Source organism: Nycticebus coucang, chromosome 14, assembly GCF_027406575.1.
Source record: "Nycticebus coucang isolate mNycCou1 chromosome 14, mNycCou1.pri, whole genome shotgun sequence".
Classification (NCBI taxonomy): Eukaryota; Metazoa; Chordata; class Mammalia; order Primates; family Lorisidae; genus Nycticebus; species Nycticebus coucang.
The window spans coordinates 65,353,825-65,371,423 of record NC_069793.1 but is presented as its reverse complement, the minus strand read 5'-3'; the positions used below and the strand labels follow the sequence as shown (position 1 = coordinate 65,371,423).

At 41.4% G+C, this 17,599-nt stretch overlaps 2 protein-coding genes across 7 annotated transcripts in view; one reads left to right on the top strand and one right to left on the bottom strand.

Moving 5' to 3' along the window:
• The window catches only part of CLPB (ClpB family mitochondrial disaggregase), a 180,899-nt gene that overhangs the window by 47,451 nt on the left and 115,849 nt on the right, over positions 1-17,599 (top strand). The window lies entirely within an intron of this gene.
• LOC128566070 (lysosomal enzyme trafficking factor) lies at positions 14,976-16,261 on the bottom strand. The gene has a single exon (XM_053563001.1). The coding sequence runs from the start codon at positions 15,887-15,889 to the stop codon at positions 15,398-15,400; it is 492 nt and encodes a 163-aa protein (XP_053418976.1). The 5' UTR covers positions 15,890-16,261; the 3' UTR covers positions 14,976-15,397.

Genomic DNA, 17,599 nt, shown 5'->3' with positions numbered 1-17,599 from the left:
GGGCCCCAGAAGTAAATTACCAATAATTCAGCAAATATTTACCACACTATGTAGGCCCTGTGTGTGAGGAAGCAGAGATGGTCAAGGCCTGCTTTGGGGAGCACACAGTCTAGTTGTGTATAACATGGTAGTGAAGAACAGGATCTGGAATGAGACTGCCTGAATATAAAATCTAGCTTTACCTCTAACTAGTTCTTAGTTTCCTCATCTGCAAAAATAATAGGAGCACCTACCTCAGCATAAAGTGGTTATGAAGATTAAAATGTACATAAAACTGCTTAGTGCAGTATAGTAAGTACATAGGGTAAGTATACAATAGATATCTGCTGCTATTATTAATATTATTGTTTTTATTATTGTTGTTATTTCCACTTAAAGTCTAAGGAGATATACCGTCCCATCATACTCTTATGGATCATTTGCCTAGAGCAGTTTTTTTTATCTCCTGGCACACTTATAGTTAAACATCCGTGGCACAGTTAAATTATGTTTATCAAAAAAAAAAAAAAAAGAAACCCTAACAACCGGGGGCCTAACCACATTGGCCCATAAGTGTGGTGACCATATATTATGAACCACATATTGAAAGAAGTGGATTGTATTTAGAATTAAGCTAAGGATGCAAAATTCGGATTGCCTTGGAAACCCTATGATGGTTGATCTTGATTCCTTGGCCCTGTGCTTAATGTGCTGTGCCTTTCTTGAGCCGTGTCTCTAATTATGTCACCTCTGTCTGGGCCCATCACTGATTTTCACCCTTGTCCATCGTATATTCTCTCTTATCCCAGCTAGCTGCTGTGACCTTTGTTTTAATTACTGTCTAAATGCTTTGCAGTCCCTGGTACTTCATATTAGGGGCTCAATAACTGTTGGATGACAACTAATGGGTAGTTCAGAGAGGTGAGAGCCAATGTAGTTTGGGAGAGTGTGTACCAGATTTGGCCCCAGACAGACTTAGATTTGAACTTGATTCCTGGGCTTATTTAGTGTGTATACCTGGGTAGCTCATGTTATTTTGATGAATCTCAGTTTATTCATTTATAAACTGTGTCAGGCACCTCATTGCAGGTTGTTTTAAGGGTCTGAAATAGTAAATGTAAAGTGTCTAACATACTGTACCTGTTTTATTATGATTATTCATACCTTATTACCTTTTGAAATAAATAAAGTATTATCCTCATTTGAAGATATTGGGGCACATATTCTGCACAGGTCCCTTACTGCTTTCCTAATGTTTAATTCATTTTATGAAGAAGCTGGCTCTAAAAAGAAATGCTCTGCGTCCCCTTTCCACTCCTACCTCATGCCCCCATGCTGCAGGACCTCTAGATTTAGCACATACCAGTGCCTTTGGCCAGGCCACCTGGCTTTCTTGATCAGCCAAGAGACCAGGTTACTGAATGAGCCACAGCTCATTTGATTTTCCAGCAGATCCTCTGAACTGTGACCCCTTTGCTTCCTCCCCTCATTGAGGTGTATGCTGGGTTGAGAATAGGTCGCTCTTTGTCCTGTCTTTGGTATCCGTGACATATCACAGTGACTCTCTGCTTTAGATGTGGGAAGTGGGGAGGAGGCAGAGCTGGAGGAGCTTCTTCTGAAGCTCTCAATATTGTGTGGGGATGACCTGGAGCTAGGATCACTGCCCTTCTTGCTTCACCAACTCCAGCTGCTCTTCAGCGGTCTTTGACACGCGCCTGGCCCAGCACAGGCCTCAGCTCACACCATAGGTTTCCTCCTCCCTAAACAATGTGAGCACTCCAACCCCCTCCAGCCAAAAGCCTTAACATCGATTGATGTAACTGCCCTCCTGTGCATTGAGACTCCTCAGTGTCCTGAAAGCAGGAGCCCATCAAGGTCAGTGTGTGTCAACCTTCCTGTATGTGCTCCCACTTCTAATCTGATTACAGCCTGATCAGCAAATTAATTTGGCTGTGGCTCTGAGAAGTTCCTTGAATCCCAGGAGCTGCCACTTAGGACCACCCTCCTGTTCATATCTTCAGCTTTGCCTGGAAACTGCCCATAGCCCAGGAAGGGCCTGGTTCTCAGGAGAGGATGATGGAGGTTTTCCACAGCTAAACCACTTGTGGCCCACTTGGGATCTTCAGGTGGGAGAAGGCTGGGCAGGACAGGGACAGTTGCCTTCCACCTTTCTCCCCAACTTCCCATCAAATAAAATAACATTTACATTTATTCATCTCTTATTCACTTATTTGTGTACTCATTTAGAAAACACCTATGACCACTTACTGTGAACTGAGCATTGGGCAAGGAGCTGGGAAGTAAGGTTGAGTCATGACCCTTGCCCCATAGTCTAGTGGGAAAGGCAAATAAAAATAAACAAACAGGCCGGCACCCATAGCTTAGTGGGTAGGGTGCCGGCCACATACTCCAAGGCAGGCGGGTTCAAACCTGGCCCCGGCTTGCTAAACAGTGACAACTGCAACAAAAAAACAGCCAGGCATTAGGCGCATGCCTATAGTCCCAGCTACTCAGGAGGCTGAGGCAAGAGGATCACTTAAGCCCAAGAGTTAGAGGTTGGTGTGAGCTGTGATGCCAAAGGCACTCTATCAAGGGCAACAAAATGAGACTCTGTCTCAAAAAAATAAATAAATAAAAAATAAACAAACAATGTTGATACAATATGTTGAGTGTTACCTGTCATCATGGTGAGTACTGGATGCTGTGCAAAGAGGAAAGGCATGGACCTAGGCTGGGAATCAGATAAAGCTCAGTTGGTGTCACCAAGGAAGGGGCCCTAAAGGTTAATGAGCATCTGAAGCAGGGGACAGCAAGAGGAGTGATATCTTTGATGGCCTTTGTGTACTTCAGAGAGTTCATTGTTTTTACTGAGTCCTAATTCTTCAGTCCCTGAGTCACTGAATCAGATGGAAATTAGAAGCTCTGTAATTGAAAGACTGCCTGGAAGCAATTAACTTTTGGAACAAATGGTTGAATTCAATTAATGTGTAAATAGAAGGGGTAGGGGGATTAGCCTTTCTTAAAAAATCATCTATCTGCCAGGCATCTGTAGCTCAAGTGGCTAAGGCACCAGCCACAAACACCAGAGCTGGTGGGTTCGAATCTAGCCTGGGCCTGCCAAACAACAATGACAATTACAACCAAAAAATAGCCAGGCATTTTGGTGGGTGGCTATAGTCCCAACTATTTGGGAGGCCTAGGCAAGAGAATTGCTTAAGCCCAGGAGCTGGGGGTTGCTGTGAGCTGTGATGCCACAGCAATCTACCCAGGGTGACAGCTTGAGGCTCTGTCTCCAAAAAAAAAAAAAAAATCATCTATCTACATTGCTGCATGAATATCTAGCCTGTTGCTTCTAATTGTTGCTTTGTGTTTCATAGTGGGTGGGTGCCATATTTAACTCATCCATTTCCCCAGTGATGGACACTTCATTGCCTGCACCTCTTTACTCCCACAGAATGCTGTGATAAACAATTTCCTATATTGCCTTTTATAGATAGACCTGCATAAGAATTTCTCTGGGAAATTCAGAAGTTCTGGGTCATAGGTTAAGGTTCTTTAGTTTGATGAAGATTGGCTTTCAGAATGGCTGCTGCAGTCTGTGCCTTAACAGTGCATGAGAAGTCCCAGATCCCCATGTCCTCACCAACACTTGCCATTTTTAGCTTTCTAACCTTCGTCAATGTGTTGAATTTAAAGTCATACCTCATTGTTTTATTTTTTATTTTTTATCTTACCTCATTGTTTTAGTTTGCATTCTGTAATAACAAATGAGCTTGAGAATCTTCATATACTTAATAATAATCTTTTTTTGGTTTTCTTTGGTTGGCTCTTCTTTTCCTTGCCTCATTTTTCTGTTGGGCCTTCTGATTGAAGCTAGCATTTATATTAAAACCTGAGTTGAGGCTAGGCATGGTGGCTTACTCCTATAATCATAGCACTTGAGAGGTCAAGGCAGAAGGATCACTTGAGGCCAGCAGTTCAAGACCCATATGAGCAGCTTAGCAAGACCCCATCTCTGCAAAAAGTAGAAAAAGTAGCTAGGTATGGTGGTGCTGTACCTACAGTCCTACTACTCAGGAGGCTGAAGCAGAAGGATCCCTTGAGCCCAGGAGTTTGAGGTTGTGAGCTATGATCATGCCATAGCACTCTAGCCTGGGCAATAGATTGAAACCCTGTCTAAAACGAAAAACAAAAACCTGAGTTGAAGCAAAGTGTTCCTACAGCCTGTCAGCTACCTGAAAATCAATATAGGGAAATGAAGGGCAATAAAGTACACTTCTTGTGCTATAGACATTCTTTGCTTCCCCAGGTTAGTAAGGGAAATAGGGCATCTAGAGGTTATCTCTAGCCTTTGAAGTTGATGCTAGCATTGGTAGGCATATCTTTCCACAGATCATCAGAGGCCATATCTGGAGCTGGCTGAGAGAATTGCTAATATTCTTTAAGTCTTGTCCAGTGAGTGCCTGTGGAATAATTCCATTGAGTGGGGATATTTCCTGTTATAGAAAAACATAATTGGGCCCGGTGGCTCATGCCTGTAATCCTAGCACTCTGGGAGGCCAAGGACAGTGGATTGCCTGAGCTCACGGTTTCAAGACCAGCCTGAGCAAGAGCGAGACCCTGTCTTTAAAAATAGCCAGGTGTAGTGGAGGGCACCTGTAGTCTCACCTACTTGGAAGGCTGAGGCAAGAGAATTACTTAAGCCCAAGAGTTTGAGGTTGCTGTGAGCTGTGACGCCATGGCACTCTTCCAAGGGTGACAAAGTGAAACTCTGTCTCAGAAATAAAAGAAAAAGGGCGGCGCCTGTGGCTCAGTCGGTAAGGCGCCGGCCCCATATACCGAGAGTGGCAGGTTCAAACCCGGCCCCGGCCAAACTGCAACCAAAAAATAGCCGGGCGTTGTGGCGGGTGCCTGTAGTCCCAGCTACTCGGGAGGCTGAGGCAAGAGAATCGCTTAAGCCCAGGAGTTGGAGGTTGCTGTGAGCTGTGTGAGGCCACGGCACTCTACCGAGGGCCATAAAGTGAGACTCTGTCTCTACAAAAAAAAAAAAAATTAAAAAAAAAAAGAAATAAAAGAAAAAGACAAACCTAACTGAATGGAGTGGTATACTCCTCTACCTATTTTAGTCCAGCTTAAGACCATGAAGACCTAGCCATAGATCACAGCCCATTTGGTACTAGCTACTCAAATTTAAAGCAACAATACTTAAACCCAATCTACAACACGGCAGCCAGTATGCCAGCACCAGAAGAAAGGAGAGATTCCTTGGCTCAGTGCCCATAGCACAGTGGGTTACAGCACCTGCCACATGCCCTGAGGCTGGTGGGTTCTAACCCAGTCCGGGCCAACTAAGCAACAATGACAACTGCAACAAAAAAATAGGCCAGGCATTATGGCCGGTGCCTGTAGTCCCAGCTACTTGGGAGTCTGAGGCAAGAGAATCACTTAAGCCCAACAGTTGGAGGTTGCTGTGAGCTGTGATTCCATGGCAGTTTACCGAGGGCAACAGCATGAGACTCTGTCTCAAGAAAAAAAAAAAGAAAGGAGAGATTCCCATTGTCCTTTGGCAAATCACTTCTAAGAACAGTGCCTGCCTTCCTTGGGCCATCAGATACTGTTCTTAGTGTTCCACCAGATAGGCTTACCATCTTCCCACATAAATTACCTTCTCTAAATATAGTTCTGAATTTTTGTTTCAGAAAAAAAAACAGGCAGAAATCACTTTATTTTCAACATCTTCTTTCTGATACTCTCAGATACAGTTTCTTTTGCCTTGACTTCTGGTACCAATGTCCCTTGATTTCTGGATACTTACTTGGTTTATCATCTACTATTTATTGCACCTTTCACTCCTTGACTTCTGACTCTCTGACTCTTAATACACCTCTGCTGCCTGATGTCTGGCCCTTGATTTTCTTTTGACTATGGGCTTCTTGACACTTACTAGTCCTGGTCTATGGCTAAGTCAGTTTTCACCAGCCTTGCCTTAGCTTTCTCTGACCTGGCTAAACTCCTACCCTATTTCTGCCCTGCTATAGACCACATTTCCACCAAGCTGCTTTTGTTGCTCAAGGGTTGTGGTGAACTGTACTCATATAACCCTCTAGCTCATTTAGCTGGCTTCTCCAAGAAAGGTCTGACCACTTTTGGAGTTCTTAGGTAGAAGCTTTATGAGCATGTGAAGGCTGTCAGACAAAAGGCAACTAGCCATCTGGCTAGATATTTGGTGCCACTGTTCTCCACTGAGCAGCCATGGTTTCTTTAGTCCTATAGCAGCGCTGGTGCATTTTTGAGTTTTATTAAAAGTGAAGGGAATCATCTCTGAGGTTGCAGGATGAGTCACTATCTTAGTTGCTTACCCTCCTTGGCCTCCAAGTTTGTGAAGTGAATTGCCCATTTCCTTTGATTAAGTTAGCAGCCCCAAGGCCAGTCCTAGTCACTTCTCTCTACATCCTGCCAGACCACTGTCTGCCCTCAGGACCAGGGGCGGCATTCGTGGTTGCTTGGACACGTCCTGCAGCCTGCAAATTGGACAGATGGAATCAATACTCCTGAACCTGGAGAGGCCCAGGTAGCACAGTTAGTGACACTAGCTGCCTAGAGGGACAGCTTGCCATGGGAGGGGGTGCAATCGAATGGTGATTGGACACAGCAGCTGAGGATTAACCAAATTATGTCCCTTTGAGTTTAGATCAACAAACCCTCTCACATGTCATCTTGTGCAGAATGTAGAAGAGCTGCCTTCTTAACACAGGGCTATGCCAGCATGAGTTGTGGTAGTCATCAGGTACAGGTCTGATGTCCCCCAGATTCATGCTATTACTGCTAAGATTATATATACAAAGGAAAAAGAGTGTATTTATTTGTGGAGCTTTTTTTTTTCCTTATAACATTATGTATCTTTATTTTACTGTGAGATTATAGTAGGTATTACACCCACTGCTAGACCTTATTAATGGATTGATTCAAATATTACATTTGCATTTTAAATATTCTTATACCTGCACTGCAAATAATAGGTTCCTACTTTTTTTTTTTTTTTGAGACAGAGTCTCACTATGTCACCCTGGGTAGAGTGCCATGGCATCATAATTCACAGCAACCTCAAACTCCTGGGCTAAATGTGGAGCTTTTTATATGTGCCAGGCACTGTGGAGTTTTGTATACTGATCTCATAGCATGCCAGGGAGCTGTCATTATCTCCTATCCCCTGGTAAGGAAATGGAGACTCAGAAGTGTAGAAACTGTTCCAAGATCATGTAATCAGTAAGTGATATAGAGCTTTGATTTAAACCCAGGGGTCTCTGTGCTGTTATAAAATGCCACACTGTTTTCTCAATTTAGATGTCTTAGTTCATACTTCCCTTGACTTCCCTACACACCAACCACAGGGTACATGGTAGTAACACTTTGAGTAGTTGAGTAGTTATTATGTGTAAGACACTATCCTAAGCAACTTTATATGCAGTATCATAGCCAAATGACATACTCTTATTATCCCTGATAATTACTATGAGGTTATAAAATAGTGATTTTCTAATTTCATCATTCCTTCTATAGTTGTTTTCATTCTAAAGTAAGAATGAGCTCTCCTATTTACTTATTAATTTATTTTCAATGTACACTTCAATGTGGAATCTTACTTTATTCAATAGGTTATAATTATAATTACAGTGGGTTGTAATCCATTACTGTCATTATTCATTTTGATGCACAGATTGTTCCAGATTTTATAGCCAGTTTTCTTAACCTCTGTGCCATACTACCGATCTGTCACACATTGTTTTGCACTGTCATCAGTTTGCCTATCTGTATCAGCCTTTTTGTACTCCATTAACCTTCTGGGAAACAGGAAGACTGATGTCAGTCTTACTCTAAATTTTGCAAGAGTAAATAGTCTCCAAGTGAAAACCTGACAGATGCTACTATAAATTAAATGTATGAGACGTAGAGATGGTCTTCAGCTGCTTAGAGACCCTTCTCATTTCTCTTTGAGCTCTTAATTCATATTCTGGATAAATTATCTTTGAAAGGTATCTTTTTAAATCCTTTTAGGTAAGGTGAGTAGACACAGAAGACTGAAGTATGTTAGATCTAATATAGAAGAACCTCAGCTGTGTAGAAGATAGATTCTGGTATGACTTACCTGAAAGGACTGTGTGTATGCATAGAAATTAGTGAAATTCATTCATTCATTTCAGCAAATAATTGAGCCAGGTACTGTTGAAGATAATGAAATTCAAACCAGGCAATGTGTAGAAAACTATCAACCAGGTAATTTGTAGACAACTATCAATATTCAAAAACTAACGAAGAAGTAAAAGCAAACTATAGTTTGGTGTTTTCATAGTTATAATTAGAGTAACTTAAAATGCTTACCATTTATGCCTTACAAACATTAACAGTTTTGAAGGTTAGTAAGCCAAAGATAGCCATACTAAGAAAAATAGGAAGGACATGAATAAGGGATTCATATAGAAAGAAATACAAATGACTGGGAAGCAGCTGTGGCTCAGTGGGTAGGGTGCTGGCCCCATATACCGAGGGCCGCGGGTTCAAACCTGACTCCGGCCAAACTGCAAAAAAAAAGAAATACAAATGACTGTTAAACACATGTTTAAAAAAATTCAGCCTCACTAGTAATCAAAGGGATGCAAGTTGAAACAGCAGTATGATTCCATTTTCTGTTTTTCAGATTAACACATTCTGGAAAAAAAAGAACCTAACCTGTTGTTTTACAATAGGCGATTGTTTAAATAAAGTATGGAATAGTCTTGTAGTGGATACTGTGTAGCCATTAAAAGCAATGTTGTAGGCAAATATATAACACATAGAAGGGGTGTATGTGTGTTTAGAAAGTTTATATGATCCCATTTTTGAAAATAAAAATATGCATGTATTCATTACAGAAACTGAAAAGACATTATATGTTCTAACATAGTTTCTTCTTTTTGGTTATCTGTGTTTTCTGATTTTCTTTTTTCTAGACAGAGTCTCATTTTGTCACCCTTGTTAGAGTGATATGGCATCATACCTCACAGCAATCTCAAATTCTTGGGCTCAAGCTATCCTCTTGTCTCAGTTTTTCAATTTTAGTAGAGATGGGGTCTCACTGTTGCTTAGGCTGGTCTCGAACTCATGAGCTCAAGCACTCCACCTGCCTCGGCCTCTCAGAGTCCTAAGATTATAGGAGTGAGCCACCATACCCAGCCTGTTTTCTGATTTTTATAGTGAACATGAGCCCTTTAACATTAGAGGCAAAAAAAAGAAAGCATCAGTAGGAACATTACATAATAGAAGGAAAAAGAAAGTAAGCTAACGTATATTGGAGCATTTCCTAGGTCAAGCACTAATTTAACCTCACAGTGACCCTTTGGAGCCCTCCATTCTCACACAGCCACTGGAGTGATTTTTCTAATTGCAAAGATTGGAAAGAAACACACCAATCTGTACCTAGTAGTTACTCTCGGAATATAGATTAAGGAAATGGACGTAAGGAGAGACTTTCATTATTTAATTTAATATTTCAACTTAGTGTAAATTTTTTCTAAATTATTTAGTATGTGTGTCTTTGTAGTGGGTAGGAAAGCACATGTGATCATGTCACTTCCTCATTAAATCCATCAGTAGCTTACCTCATCTCCCACTGTCCTTCCCCTGGCACTCTGGACTACATCTTTCTCCTTTCTTAGGTAAAGCATTCTGCTCTATTGCTTCCAGGAATTATTGGATACTCCTACTTTACCATTCCAGATTTTGCTGCTTAGCCTTCCAGTCTTAAATAACTTCCTCTGGGAGGCCTTTCTTTTAAATGATTTATTTTATCATTTTTTAATTGACTGATAAAAATTGTGTATATTTATTGTGTACAACATGGTGTTTTGAAATACGTATACATTGTGGAATGAGCAAATTGGGCTAATTAACTTATGCATTACCGCAAATACTTATTTTTTATTGTGAGAACACTTAAAATCTACTCTCTCAGCAATTTTCAAGAATATAACACATTGTTTTTTGGGGGGGGTTTGTAAAGACCGAGTCTCACTTTGTTGCTCTTGGTAGAGTGCTGTGGTGTCACACAGCTCACAGCAACCTCCAACTCCTGGGCTTAGGTGATTCTCTCGCCTCAGCCTCCCAAGTAACTGGGACCACAGGCACCTGCCACAATGCCCAGGGCTGGGTTTGAACGCACCACCTTCCATATATGGGGCCAGCCCCCTACTCACTGAGTCACAGGCGCCTCCCCAACACATTGTTATTAACTATAGTCACCATGTACTTTAGATCCCTTTAACTTGTTTCTTCTGTCTAACTGAAATTTTGGATCCTTTGATCAACATTTGCCCTCCCCACCAGCCACTGGCAACCACTATTCTACTCTCTGCATCTGTATATTCAGTTATTTTTAGATTTTACATGTGAGTGAGATCATGCAGTATTTGTTTTTCTGTACCTGCTTTATTTCACTTCCAATATTCTCCAGGTTCATCTAAGTTGTTGTACATGATAGAATTTCCTTTTAAGGTTGAATAGTATTCTATTGTGTATATACAGCACTTTTCTTTATCTTTTCATTTGTTGATGGACATTTAGGCTGTTCCTGTTTCTTGACTATTGTGAATAATGCTGCAGTGAACATGAGTTTAGATACCTCTAAACATGAGTTTAGATACATGAGTTTAGAGTCTAGATACCTCTTTGACATCACTGATTATATTTCCTGTGGATATACATATATACACCCCTAGTAGTGAGATTACTAGATCATATGGTAGTTCTATTTTTTCTTTTTTGAAATTACTAGATAATATGATAGTTCTATTTTTTTTTTAGACAGAGTCTCACTCTATCGTCCTCAGTAGAGTGCTGTGGCATCACAGCTCACAGCAACCTCCAACTCCTGGGCTTAGGCGATTCTCCTGCCTCAGCCTCCTGAGCAGCTGGGACACAGGCGCCCACCACAACATCTGGCTATTTTTTTTTGTTGCAGTTTGGCCAGGGCTGGTTTCAAACCCTCCACCCTCGGTATATGGGGCCAGCGTCCTACCCACTGAGCCATAGGCATCACCCAATAGTTCTATTTTTATTAATAATTTTCTGAGGAACTTCCATGCTGTTTTTCATAATGACTACTAATTTACATTCTTAACAACAGCGTGCAAGGATTCTCTTTTCTCAACATCTAAGTCAGTGCTTATCTTTTTAACAGCCATTCAACCAGGTGTGAGATGACATCTCTTTGTGGTTTTAATTTGCATTGCCCTGATGATTAGTGATATTGAGCATTTTTTCATATACCTTTTGACCATTTATATATCTTTTAAGAAATGTTTACTTAGGTCTTTGCTTACTTTTTAATTGGGTTCTTTTCTTGCTATTGAACTATTCAGCTTCCTTATATATTTTGTATATTAACTCTCTATCAGATGTATGGATTGTAAATACTTTCTCCCATTTCATAGGTCTTTGCTTCATTCTGTTGATCATTTCCCTTGCTGTGCAGAAACTTTTTAGTTTGATGCAATCCCATTTCTCTAATTTTAGTTTAGTTGCCCGTGCTTTGGAGTCATATCCAAAAAATCATTGCCCAGACCAATGTCATGGAGCTTTTCTCTTGTGCTTTCTTCTAGTAGTTTTACGCTTTTGAGCTCTTATGGCTTAAGTCTTTAGTCCATTTTTTTTTCTTTTTTGAGACAAAGTCTCAAGCTGTCATCCTGGGTAGAGTGCCATGGTGGCACATCTCACAGCAAGCTCAAACTCTTGGGCTTAAGTGATTCTCTTGCCTCAGCCTCCCAACTAGCTGGGATTACAGGTGCCCACCCCAACGCCTGGCTATATTTAAAAAAATTTTTTTTTAGAGACCCAGTCTCACTTTGTCGCCCTTGGTAGAGTGCTATGGCATCACAGCTCACAGCAACTTCCAGCTCTTGGGCTTAGGCGATTGTCTTGCCTCAGCCTCCCGAGTAGCTGGCATCCAGCTACAGGCATCCGCCACAATGCCCAGCTATTTTTTTGTTGCAGTTTGGTCGGACCGGGTTTGAACTCACCACCCTCGGTATATGGGGCCAGCACCCTACTCACTGAGCCACAGGGAGTTGTCGTTGTTTTAGCTGGCCCAGGCGAGGTTTGAGTTGATTTTTATATATGGTATGAAATGAGGGTTGAATTTGTTTTTTATTTATTTATTTATTTATTTGTTTTGTAGAAACAGAGTCTCACTGTACCGCCCTGGCATAGAGTGCTATGACGTCACACGGCTCACAGCAACCTCTAACTCTTGGGAGGTTGAATTTATTCTAAATATAGATACTCAGTTTTCCCAGCACCATTTATTGATAAGGCTGCCCTTTGCTCATTGTATTTTCTTGGCATCTTTGTTGAAAATTGACCATAAGTGTGTAGATTTGTTTCTTGGTTCCATTGATCTCTGTGTCTGTTTTAATGCCAATACCATGTTTTTGGGTTACTATAGCTTCATAGTATATTTCGAAGTCAGATAGTATAATGCTTCCAGTTTTGTTTTTTGCTCAAGATTACTTTTTGGGGGTAGTGCCTGTGGCTCAAAGGAGTAGGGCGCCTGCCCCATATTCCAGAGGTGGCAGGTTCATACCCTGCCCCAGCCAAAAAAAAAAGATTGCTTTGTTGATTCAGGGTCTTTTCTGGCTCTGTGCAAATTTAAAGGCTTGTTTTCTATTTCTATAAAAAAAATTATTGGAATTTTGGTAGAGATTTCATAAAATCTGTAGATTACTTTGGATGATACAGACATTTTAACAATATGGTTTCTTCCAATGATGAACACCAGATATCTTCCCATTTATTTGTGTCTTTTTCAATGTTTTATAGTTCTTTTTTTTTTGTGTGTGTGTGTGTTTTTTGGCCGGGGCTGGGTTTGAACCCACCACCTCCGGCATATGGGACCGGCACCCTACTCACTGAGCCACAGGCGCCGCCCTGTTTTATAGTTCTTAATGTTATAGGTCTTTCATCTCCTTGGCTAATTTTATTCCTAAGTATTTCATTTTTTCTTTTGTAGCTATTATAAATGAGATTGTTATTTCTCTTTTGGATTTTTGGTTGTTAGTGTATAGAAATGTTACTGATTTTTTTTTTTTAGAGACAGAGTCTCACTTTGTTGCCCTTGGTAGAGTACTGTGGTGTCACAGCTCACAGCAACCTCCAGTTCTTGGGCTTAGGCAATTCTTTTGCCTTAGCCTCCCAAGTAGCTGGGACCCCAGGCGCCTGCCACAACACCTTCCTATTTTTTTGTTGTTGTAGTTTGGCTGGGGCCATACTGATTTTTATGTCAATTTTGTATCCTGTAAGTTTACTGAATTCACTTATTAGTTCTAACAGATTTGGGGAGGAGCATATAGTCTATACCTTGAGTTTATATTGTTTGTAAACAGGACAGTATTTTTCTTTTCCAATTTGGTAGCCTTCCCCCTCACTGCCCTCCACCAAGGCAGAGTTTCACTTTGTCACCCTGGGTAGTGTGCTGGGGCATCATTGCTCACAGCAACTTCGAACTCTTGGGCTCAATCTTCTTGCCTCAGTTTTTAGTAGAGATGGGGGTCTCACTTCTGCTCAATCTGGTCTTAAACTCACGAACTTAAGCAATTCACCCACCTTGGCCTCTTAGAGTGCTAGGATTATAGGCATGAGCCACTCCACAATTTGGCTGCCTTTTATTTCTTTTTCTTACCTAATTGCTTTGGCTAGGGCTTTCAGTACTGTGTTGAATAAAAGTAACAAGAGCAAGCATCCTTGTCTTATTCCTGATCTTAGAGGAAAAGCTTTCAACTTTTTGCTGTTTTTTCTTTTGTTTGTTTGTTTTTTGAGACAGAGCCTCAAGCTGTTGCCTTGCGTAGAGTGCTGTGGCATCACAGCTCACAGCAACCTCAAACTCTTGGGCTTAGGTGATTCTTTTGCCTCAGCCTCCCAAGTAGCTGGGACTACAGGCACCTGCCACAATGCGCTGCAATTTGTTTTTTGTTGTTGTTGTAGTTGTCATTGTGTTTAGCTGGCCCTGGCTGTGTTCGAACCTGCCAGCCCCAGTGTGTGTGGCTGGTGCCCTAACCACTGAGCTACAGGTGTCAAGCCAAGCTTTCAACTTTTCACCTTTAAATATGATATTAGCTGTGGATTTGTCATATATGGCCTTTATTATGTTGAGGTATATTCTCCTTCAATACCCAATTTGTTTATTTTTTATCATGAAAGGATACTGAATTTTGTCAAATGCTTTCTCTGTATCTACTGAGATGATCATATGGCTTTTGTCCTTTATTCTGTTAATGTGGTGCATCACATTTGTGCATAGCAAACCATCTTGTATCTCAGAGATAAATCCTACTTGATCATAGTAAACGATCCTTTTAATGTTGAGGAATTTTGCCTCTGTGTTCCTCAGGAATATTGGCCTGTAATTTTCTTTTCTTTTAGTGTCCTTTGTCTGGCTTTGATGTGAGGGTAATGCGACCCTTGTAATGAATTTAAAAGTATTTCTTCTTATTCATTTTTTGGAAGAATTTAAGAAGGATTGGTATTAGTTCTTCTTTGTGTTTAGTAGAATTCAATAGTGAAGCCATCAGTGTTTTTTTTGTTTTTTATTTATTTATTTTTTTTTGTTTGGTGATTTCCTTCTTTTTTTATTTTTTTGTAGAGACAGAGTTTCACTTTATGGCCCTCGGTAGAGTGCCGTGGCCTCACACAGCTCACAGCAACCTCCAACTCCTGGGCTTAAGCAATTCTCTTGCCTCAGCCTCCCAAGCAGCTGGAACTACAGGCGCCCGCCACAACGCCCAGCTATTTTTTGGTTGCAGTTTGGCCGGGGCCGGGTTTGAACCCACCACCCTCGGTATATGGGGCCAGTGCCTTACCGACTAAGCCACAGGCGCCGCAGCTGTGTACATTAATGCCCCGATCATGGGGCATCATGCACTGGTTTTATAGACCATTTGACATATTTTCTTTTTTTTTTTTTTTTTTTTTTTTTTTTTTTGTATAAAATTTAAATTTTATGACCATTTTTGCACCTTTTTACACTTAACACAATGGAAATGTTCATATTCATTTTTCCTCCAAAGGAAAAACTTCTGATTCATGACTATGTTGCACAGTAGAATAAAAATATGAATTCAGGTACTTAGTCAAGTTTTTAAAGAATGCAAAGAACAGACAGGATTTTACTTCCAAAATCTGAAGTCATCAACATGATTTTGTAGTACTGTATCTCAGGCTGTACCTAAATATTCATTATTATTCTGATGAAGATAACCCCCTAGTCAGATTTTTTAAAAAGCCTCTGCCCCACCACAACTTCCTGAGATCTGTGAAGAAACTAAAGTCTTGTGATCAGACTCCATATAGTACTGGCAGTTCTGTAATCGTAGGGAAAAAATGGTGACCGATTCTATGTGTCAATTAGTTGTAGTCTGCTGATCTGATTAGAAGCCTTGACAAATGCTTGGTGGCGATTGCAAATAACTGCCAAGCATACAGGGATGATACAGTAGCCCACCGTTTTGGGATCAGCTCTTGTACAAGAGTAAAGGAACAAAAACATCTGTAAGTAAGGTATCAGAAAAATAATTGTCCACAACCAAAATGGCAGGGAGAGTAACCGAGCTTTCAAGGAGTGTGTCCATGTGGTTCCTTCAAGGGGCTCCTCAGGGTGCTGTTGAATGTGTTCCAAGGCCAGCCTGTTGTAAGTCTCATTGATTTCAAAAACATAGTAAAATGCTGCTGCACTTGCTAAAAGATACAATCCCACTCCAATCCATCCCATCCGCTGACGGAAGTTCATCATTCTCCATGCTCTGTGCAATGGTCCCGAAAATCTTCCTGTTCCCACAGCAAGCGTTAAAGAGTCACTCAGTTCTGAATAATCGGGTGGCTTTGGCATTTCAGAGAAAGCACCATACAAGAAATCCCCTGGGTCACCCGGCTTGGACAGAGGTGAACGCCGCCAGCCTGCAGCGCAAGCTAACTGTGATTAAGTACAACGTGACTGCAGCCGGTCACGCGCCAGCCCAGCCCCAGTCGCCGATGCCGAAGCCCCACTCGGGGCAGCCGGCCGGGCCAGGAGACTCCCCAGCCGCCAGGGCCTCCCCGGCAGCCGGCCCCGCCCCCTGCCGCGCTGCAGCGCCGGCGCGGGCGACCAGTGCTTTGCAAGTGAAGCCAGGCCCTGGCTTCACCGCCCTGCGGCGCCGATGCCCGGCGCCCCGCAGGGTCCGCCAGCCGAGCCTTCCGGCAAATCTGAGGAGGTCCCGGGTCTCACCTTCCTGTCCCCTATTTGACATATTTTCATCACACTGGTTAACATAGCCTTCCTGGCATTTTCTTAGTTATTGTGTTAAGACATTTATATTCTACATTTACTAAGTTTCACATGTACTCTTGTAAGACGCACCTTGTAATCCCACCAATCACCCTCCCTCCATCCATCCTCCCCCCCCTCCACTCCCTCTCCCCCTTTCCCATATTCTTAGGTTGTAACTGGGTTATAGCTTTCATATGAAAGCTATAGTTAGTTAAATTAAAGTTAAACTATAGTAAGCTATAGTAAGTTAAATTAGTTTCATAGTAGGGCTGAGTACTTTGGATACTTTTTCTTCCATTCTTGAAATACTTTACTAAGAAGAATATGTTCCAGCTCCATCCACGTAAACATGAAAGAGGTAAAGTCTCCATCTTTCTTTAAGGCTGCATAATATTCCATGGTGTACGTATACCACAATTTATTAATCCATTCGTGGATCACTGGGCACTTGGGCTTTTTCCATGACATAGCAATTATGAATTGGGCTGCAATAAACATTCTGGTACAAATATCTTTGTTATGATGTGATTTTTGGTCTTCTGGGTATATACCTATAGGATTGAATGGCAGATCTATTTTTAGATCTCTAAGTGTTCTCCAAACATCTTTCCACAAGGAATGTATTAATTTGCATTCCCACCAAGCAGTGTAGAAGTGTTCCCTTTTCTCCACATCCACGCCAACATCTCTGGTCTTGGGATTTTATGATATAGGTTAATCTTACTGGAGTTAGATGATATCTCAAAGTAGTTTTGATTTGCATTTCTCTGATGATTAAGGATGATGAGCATTTTTTCATATGTCTGTAGGCTGTGCACCTGTCTTCTCCCTTGCCCAGCCTGAGATGGTATCACTTGTTCTTTTCTTACTTACACGTTTGAGTTCTCTGTGGATTCTAGTTATTAAACCTTTGTTGGAGGCATAACCTGCAAATATCTTCTTCCATTCTGAGGGCTGTCTGCTTGCTTTACTTACTGTGTTCTTAGCTGTGCAGAAGCTTTTTAGTTTGATCAGATCCCAGTAGTGTATTTTTGAAGCTGCTTCAATTTCCCAGGGGGTCCACCTCATAAAAATATTCTCCCAGGCTGATTTCTTCAACAGTTTTCCCAGCACTCTCCTCTAGTACTTTTATAGTTTTATGTCTTAAGTTTAAATCTTTAATCCAGTGAGAGTCTATCTTAGTTAATGGTGAAAGGTGTGGGTCCAGTTTCAGTCTTCTACAGGTCACCAGCCAGTTCACCAGGCACCATTTGTTAAATAGGGAATCTTTTCCCCACTGAATGTTTTTAATTG

Bases quoted from the DNA above. Each gene is read 5' to 3' on its own strand.
- LOC128566070 (XM_053563001.1), bottom strand. From the start codon at position 15,889: ATGCCAAAGCCACCCGATTATTCAGAACTGAGTGACTCTTTAACGCTT.